We start from the raw sequence: 7,350 nt of genomic DNA on the forward strand, positions 1-7,350 counted from the left end.
GGAGGGGTATCGGTGCTGCACAAGGAAGGGCCCAGAATCACAGTTGTTAAGGGTAGGTCGAGGGAGGGACGCTGGCAGGAGGATCTCTGCCTGGAACAAGGGTGGGGTGGGTGAGTTCCCTGGCCCCACGGGGCCTCCCAAAGAGGGTTTCCTGGGTAATCCTCCAAAGACACCATGCCAGCGGCTTTGCAAGGTGACTGTCATGATTCAGAAAGGAAGACTGGGCCTGGCTGTAAGCCTGAGGGGCTGTTTCTGAGCCCTGGGAACATCAGGCTTGGAAATACAAAACATCTTTATTTCACAGAAATGAGAACCATTTCCATGGTTAGAGGGAGAGGATGTGAAGCAGGGTGGGAGGTGATGAGCTGACTGTCCTCTTTGGAAGGGTCTGCTGAATTGAATTGGGTGGGAGACTTGCCACAAAACCCTAGGGCCACAGCTAAGCCCCAACCTGGACACAGCTCTGACTTTGGCTGGTGACAGTTCAAGAGAAGGTGGGCAGTGTGGGGTTGGAAGAGTCGGCCCCTTACTGTAGGTTCCCGCACAGAGAAGGAGCGGCTTGGGTGGGGAGCTGAGCAGCCATCGCAGGCACCTGGGGTCAGGGCTGGGGGCCACAGGCAGGCGGGGGTCACATGGGGGTGCTTCGGACCTTGCCCTCCTCCTCGGGAACATTCTCATAGGCATTCTCGTGCTCCCTGGATCTGAAAAAGGATGACAGGGGTCATCAACTCCTCCATGCCATCCCCTTCTCCCTGCTCTATCCTGCACCTGTGACAGCAGTATCTTCCAGAATAAATATACGTGAGTGCCAGAAGGGAGTTCCCCTGCCCACATCTGGTCCCAGGTGCACCTGTGACTGGAGGCCTCTCAGCACCCCTCCCTGAGCCCCATCTCTCTCCTATGCTGAGCCCCTCCCCCACTTACTCCTCTCTGCACATTGAGTCCCCCCAATTCATCCCTTCAGAGTCCCCTTCCCTCCTTGAGTTCCTTTGCCCCACTGCATCCCTCCACCCCTCCCTATGAGTCCCAGTCGGCAGGCTGAGCCCCTCCCCCCACCAATTCCATCCCCCTACTGGGCCCTCTCCCCAGCTGAGCTGGCGGTCCCCCAGGAGCCCTGCAACCTCACAAAGCCCCCATCGCACCCCTCCCTGAGCTCCTGTCTTCACTGGGCCCTTCCCCACATGAGTCCTCCTCCTTCCCTGCCCTCTCTGCCTTCCATCCCCACCCCTCAGAAGCACCTGGTCCTTCGGAAGCACAGGGGGGTTAGCCCTGTACCAGCCCCTCACCTGACACCGGCCACCATCGAGGAGTACCTTCCGTCGGTTCCTACCGAGATTCCCTCTGCCTTGTTTCCAACGGTCATGACCATGTTCACGGGCTCCCTGTGGACAAGGCTCATCAGCAGGACTCCCTAGGTCCCTACCTTCTTTGTTCTCCCTCCTCCGCCTTGTCCAGTCTGGCCTGTTCTAGGCGCTGGTTCTCACGAGCCCAAGGGCAGAGGCTGGCCCTTGGCAGAAGCCCCTTTCTCCAGCTGGGCCCCTGTCAGTGGCCCTATTCTGGCCCTGCTCCACGGACCTTCATACCCTTCCTGCTCCGAGGTGGGGGCCTCAGGTCCCAGCCTGAGATTGGCCGCAGATTGATCCAAGACCTCTCACCACCCACCGCCCAGCCTCCCTCTGCGGTTCTCCTTCTGGCCGCAGCTCAAGACCCAACGGGATTTGGCGTCTGCCCCAGACGCCCACAGGGCTTTCGGTGGCACCGGTGTGGACGGGCCCACATCCACTCAAGGCAGAGCCTGGGCCAGATGAAAAAGGAAGCATTTCTGACAAAAAGCTCCTGGCCTCTTATTCAAGTTTAAACCCAGCGAATGGGGCCTCTGCCCCCCGCTGACCTGGAAGCTGCTCTCACGAAGGTCCCAGGGACTCTCGCGCTGCTCGCTGCTCGCCCTTCCTTGGACGTCCCACAAGCCTTTCAGACTTAGTATGTCCCAAGTGAACTCAGCAGCCGCCTCCAGACCTGCCTCGGGGGCTCTGCGTCTCCATGAGTGGGACCACCAGAAGCCTGGCCCCTTCCCTGTCCTTCCTTCCTCCTGCCCGCTGCTGTCCCCCTCCACCAGCTGCTGGGGATCCGCGCCCTAGACAGCTCTCAGACGTGGCCCCTCTCCCTCTCTATCCGTCTGCTGCCTCCAGAGCCCGGACTCTCTCCTGACCTCCTGCTTAGCCCCCACCTCGCCCTTCTCGCCTGCCCCTGCCCCATGCACACACCCCAGGGCCCCCAGAGTGGTTCTGCTCGGGCCGCCTCTCAGCCCAAGACCAGCCTACAAGCTTTCACTGGATTCCTAGTGCACGAGGGATGAGGCCCAAAGTTCAGGGCACAAGTGTACGAGGGTCTGCTAGGCCCAGATCCTGCCTACCTCGCCAGGCTCTCTGGGTCCTCTCTAGGCCTCTCTCTGTCCTCTCTAGGCCTCTTTCCACCTGTGACGGCTTGTGCTCCCTCACTGGGCCACACGTGGCCTCAGCTGGCACCCAGGCACCAGGCCCCCCATCACGAGAGCTAGCAGCGGGTACAGCCTGGCCCCAGGGTTGGGGAGCACGGAGTGGACTGCATTTCAGCCCAGCCCCCTCTACCACAGCGCCTGCTGTCTGCCTAGGAGCCCCGGTGCCCTCGCTGCCCTCTTCCATCAACAGCAATGCTTTGCCCGCTGCTCTATCCTGAGACTGGCTCCCCTGCACTCTCCAGCTTTCAAATAAACGTGCAATCAGAAGCCTTCTCGGACTCTCGGCCCTGGCCCCCCAGACGGGCCAGACCCAGCACTGCCCTCGGCGCAACCTGTACCATCCAGTCGGTACTTGGCACGGTGTTTGCTCCTTGCCTTCTGGTCTGGGAGCCTGGGGGTGCCAGGCTTGGGTCTGTCCCGCGGACCCCCTGGACCCCAGCATGTGGCACAGCACCCGACCCTGAAGAAAGATGGCACCTTCCTTCCCGGAGGTTTGGGCAGCCCCCATCACAGGTGGGACCAGGGTCCTGACTCTACAGAGAGAGACACGGAGACCTCAGGAAGGGAGGCTCACAGTGAATGAGCACCAGAGCTGTGGGGGCCAACAGAGCCCAGTCTGAGCTCCAGTCCCGGAGACCTCTGGCCTCGGTGTCACTTCCACACAGTGACAGGACTGCACTCTGGGCTTCCGAGGCCCTTCTCACCGTGACTAGAGCAGTAGCATGGTCCCAGGCCTGCCCTGCCTGCACCAGCCCAGACCCCGGGCCCCCGGGCGGCACTCACGGCTCTTCCTGGCACCAGAAGCGGTTGACGGCAAAGGCGATCGCCACGAGCACCAGGAACACAGCCACGGCGAGGAGGCCCTGCATCCAGGGCTGCAGGTTCCCCAGGCCTGCAGAGAGCAGAGCAGGGTGCTGTGGCAGGCGCAGCCTCAGCGGGGGCTGCAGGTGCAGCACGGGCAGGGAGGGGCCTCATGCCCCAGGGGCTAGCGCCTGGGACAGAGGCCATCAGCCAGCTGCCAGGACCAGAGGAGACATTCTGGGGTAGCAGGGGTGGCAGGGAGGACCCACCTGACCCCCCCCCCACTGAGCTTAGAGAGGGATGACAGTTGGAAAACAGGAATTCAAAAAAGGAATGAGGTGCCAAAGAGAGACAGCCCAGAGCCCCCGCCCGCCCCTTCACGTGGGTCACATGCAGGGCCCCCTAGGGAGTGTCTGGGTCCCAGGGACCAAAGGGCAGCCTTCTGGACAGCTGGCCTAGGCCCTGCCCGCTGAGGGTGTCTCCCCTTCTCCCTGGCTCTCAGAGCTGATAGGACTGGGCTGGCATCTGGAAGATCCTGTTCTGTAATGAGGTTTCTCTGGTACTGGGTAGGGCGTGGGAGTGTGGCACAAGCAAGGCTGCTTAGCTAGGGGTGCCCAGAGAGACGGGTGCCCGGAGAGAGGGGTGGGACAGAACGCCTTTGGAAAAGCGAGGCAGAAGGGCAAGTTCTCCTCCAAGTCATGGGGCCAGGAAGAAATCTTCAAAACCTGAGCCCCTTTTATATCCTCCAGCTGGGTGCCTAGAGGACTGGGCCAGGGACCAGGTTGAGGCCTCCCATTCATCACCTTCTTTATCTTTTGAGCCTTGACCTTTGACACCACCTTCAACCCTCAAGGTTTCCCAAAATCTCTGCCCTCGGCCACCAGCCACCAGCAGCCCCAAAGGGCTCTCCCCTCCCCCAGGGATCACCGTGCTCCATGAGCCTGAGAGAGCTTAACCCTGCAGAGAATAGACACACAGTACCAGGTGGGTCTCAGGAGGGGACAGAGGCCAACAGGAGGCTCCCAAAGGGTCTTGTCTCCAGGCCAAAACACATGCATCCCTAGTGCCATCCTGTATTTTGAGGGGCAGGCCGGGCATCAAAAACCTTATTCTGCCTCACTCTCACTCAAAGTCCTTCCCTGAGTCTATCCTAAAGCTCTCTTGCTGCAGCGAAGGCCCTGCCCCGCCTCTGAGCTCTTTCTGAGCCTGGCAGGTACAGGGAAGACGGGAGGGATCTGGGAACTCTCTGGCCTGGGGCCAGGTCAGTGTGGTTACCCTGACTTCCATACTTGCCAAAAAGCACTGCTTTGGACTCACTGGTTCCCCAAGAAACAATGGATCAGACCCATTGTTTCCTCAGGTCTGTGGTTACTCAAGTATGGGGAGTTAGGGCTCAAGCCCTGGGAGGCCCCTCCCTGCCCCCTCCAGACCCTGCAGCCAACTCCCTCCAGACACGCAGGGAACCCTGGTCCCTGCTCCTTCGTGCATGTGGCTCTGAAGTGAGCGCAGAGCACAAGGGTCAGAGCCTGGGGCAGGAGAGAGGTGACCTGAGCCCCGACCCGACCCGGAAGACTGCAAATCCCTCCGCGGTGACCTCAAACTTCCACCTTGATGAAGTTCGTTCCTGCTTATCATTATGACAAAAGACCCAGAGGGCAAAGACCCTGCTGCTGGGAACCCAGACTACCCCTTCAAGCAATAAGGATTGCCCTGAGCCGGCAAGACCCCAAGACAAAGATCGACCTGACCCTCACTGCCCACCTGCACGGACCCACCTACTTTTGCCCCACAGTTTTCTCATATGAACCTGGAAGTATTTTCGGCACTTTTGAAACAGCCCTGGAGACCCTAGTCTGCTGTCTTCCTGGTGTTGGCCTCACTGAAATAAACCCTTTCTTGTTTCACCACCACTGTTTCTCTGCCTTTGGGTTTTGTCAGGGGCAAGTGGCCAAACATGGTCTGTGTGGGGCCCCCCGGAGCCAGGGGCTCGTGCACCCGGTACATCCCTCCTCGCTCTGCTGTGTGATCCACACAAGTCACTCAGCCCCTCTGATCTTGGGTTTCCAAGAGGGCTCCCGAGACTGGGAAGCAGAGGTGAAGTAGGCCTGCATGCCAGCTCGGGGCCCCTGCAAAGGAGGGGTACTCCGGGAGCATCTTTGCCAGTCCCCTGCAGACCCAAATCCCACCTGCAGAGCCCCCAGACCTGGGCTGCAGATGCGGCCCCACAGCTCAGGGCGGACGGCAGATCTCGGGGCGTGGTGCCTCACTGGTATGCAGCTTTCCCACACCCTGACCTGGCAGCAGCCCTGGGAGGTCGGCAGGGCAGCTTTATTGTCCTCATTTTATGGATGAGAAAACTGAGTCTCACAAAGGGGCAGTGATTTTCTCCCGGTCGCACAGCAAGATAGAAGCAGAGCGGGACAAGAGCTCAGATTTGGGGAGGGGGCCACCCTGGGGCACTGTCCCCTGACAGAGCCCAGGAAGCTGAAACAATGACTTAGGCCAGAGACATGGGCACAGCCCTGACAGCGCGGCCCCTCCCCTGGGACGAGCCTGCCATAGGAGGGGCAGCCTGGGCCCGCTCCCTCCTTCCTTGTAGCCCCTGACCCCCTGTCCTCGGGACCCCACCATCCCTCAGGCAATTCCTGCTCCTAGAGCTTGGGCCTCAGCTCCTCCAGGTCTCTAGTCCAAGCCCCCACATTTTCCCTGCTGCCCACATTCCTCACTCTTGGCAAACAAGTCCCAGACAGAAGTCTTGTTCAGAGGTCTCTGCCCTTGCAGTTTCCTCCAGCAAGCCCAGTCCCTGCTTCCCCTTCCCAACTGTAGGTGTCCAGGGTGGTGAGGGAGGCCAGACGACCCCCGGATCCACCCTGGGTTACCAGCGCACAGCCCAGCCCTCCTCACCGCAGCCTCCAGTCCTGTGCCACTACCTTGTTGACAGCTGGCGGGCGGCATTGCGCTGAACAGGACCGCAAGGAGCAGGATGAGGGCCGACATGGCTGCAAGAAGCTTCTGGGCCTTCTCTCAGGCTCCTGGTATCTGGGCTCCTGGAACTGCTGTGGGTTCTGTCTGTGTCTGCCTGAGATCCGCCTGGGCTCAGCCTGGGCCTGGAGGAGAGGAGCTAGTAAGGAAAAAGGCGAGGGAGGAAGGAAGGGAGGTGGAGAGAAACTGCCCTCCCTCCCATGGTAATGAGCTTCCAGGCCTGGCCTCCCAGGTCGCTGCCCTGCCCACTCAGGCTGGCATTCGAGGTCATCTTTCAAAGGCTGGATAAGAAAGCAGGTCTGAGGAGCCGGGAGATGTGAGGAGAGTTGGTGCCTCACCTCCAAGCCCCAGGCCTCCCCAGTTTTTGTGTCAGCTCCCCGTTCCTGGCAGCGGGGCTGGGCTCTGGGGAGAGGAGTGACACATTATTGCTCCTGTAGGCGGGGTGTCTTGGAAGGCTGAGAGTGGGGTTAAGAAATCTGCTGTCTGGATGCAGAGCGTGGGGAAAACCCCAGAGGCTAGGGAAAGGGCAAAGCTGCCCCTCCCCCACGGCCTGGCCTATTGCCTGTCCCTCCCCTCACCTGTCCCTCCTCAGCCAGGCCAGACCCCAGGCCTCTGTCCCTCCATCCCTGGCCTAGCTCAGTAGCTCTATAATCTACCCTCTCCCGTGGGGATCATGACAGAGGGCCTGAGGGGCCCCGTCCCCAGCCTTCCCCACCCCGCCCAGCTGCCCTGGTCGGGTTCTGCTTTCCTCTTGGCCCCAGATGTGGTTCCTGGAAGCTGGGTGGCAGCTCCCCGGGACAAGATCCAGCCTTGGTCAGAGGCCATTATACATACCTCCTGGTGCACGTCCACCATTGCAGGGAGACAAGTGGGTGAACACAGCCCTGCTGTGGAGGCAAAGGAAAGACATCCCCAAGTGGAAGATTCCAATCTGGGGCCCTGAACTCCTGGGCCCTCAAACTCCAGGATCACATGGAGTCCATCTGGTCCTCTAGCTCAGGAGCAAAGAATGGCCCAAGTACCTGTGGAGGCCGGGGCCAAGGGTCATGCTGGGGCTCCTTGCCTCACCC

The 7,350-nt window shown here is 60.6% G+C and overlaps 1 protein-coding gene across 1 annotated transcript; it reads right to left on the bottom strand.

Moving 5' to 3' along the window:
* Positions 1-274: 274 nt before the first annotated feature.
* On the bottom strand, positions 275-6,731 carry PDZK1IP1 (PDZK1 interacting protein 1). Its single transcript, XM_019809024.2, has 5 exons — positions 6,619-6,731; positions 6,229-6,405; positions 3,281-3,389; positions 1,287-1,382; positions 275-701 (listed from the first exon to the last, which is right to left on the bottom strand). Exons 2-5 carry the CDS (start codon positions 6,293-6,295, stop codon positions 629-631), a joined length of 345 nt encoding a protein of 114 aa, XP_019664583.1. The 5' UTR covers positions 6,296-6,405; positions 6,619-6,731; the 3' UTR covers positions 275-628.
* Positions 6,732-7,350: the final 619 nt, after the last annotated feature.

The sequence above is a fragment of the Ailuropoda melanoleuca genome, chromosome 2 (assembly GCF_002007445.2).
Source record: "Ailuropoda melanoleuca isolate Jingjing chromosome 2, ASM200744v2, whole genome shotgun sequence".
NCBI lineage: Eukaryota > Metazoa > Chordata > Mammalia > Carnivora > Ursidae > Ailuropoda > Ailuropoda melanoleuca.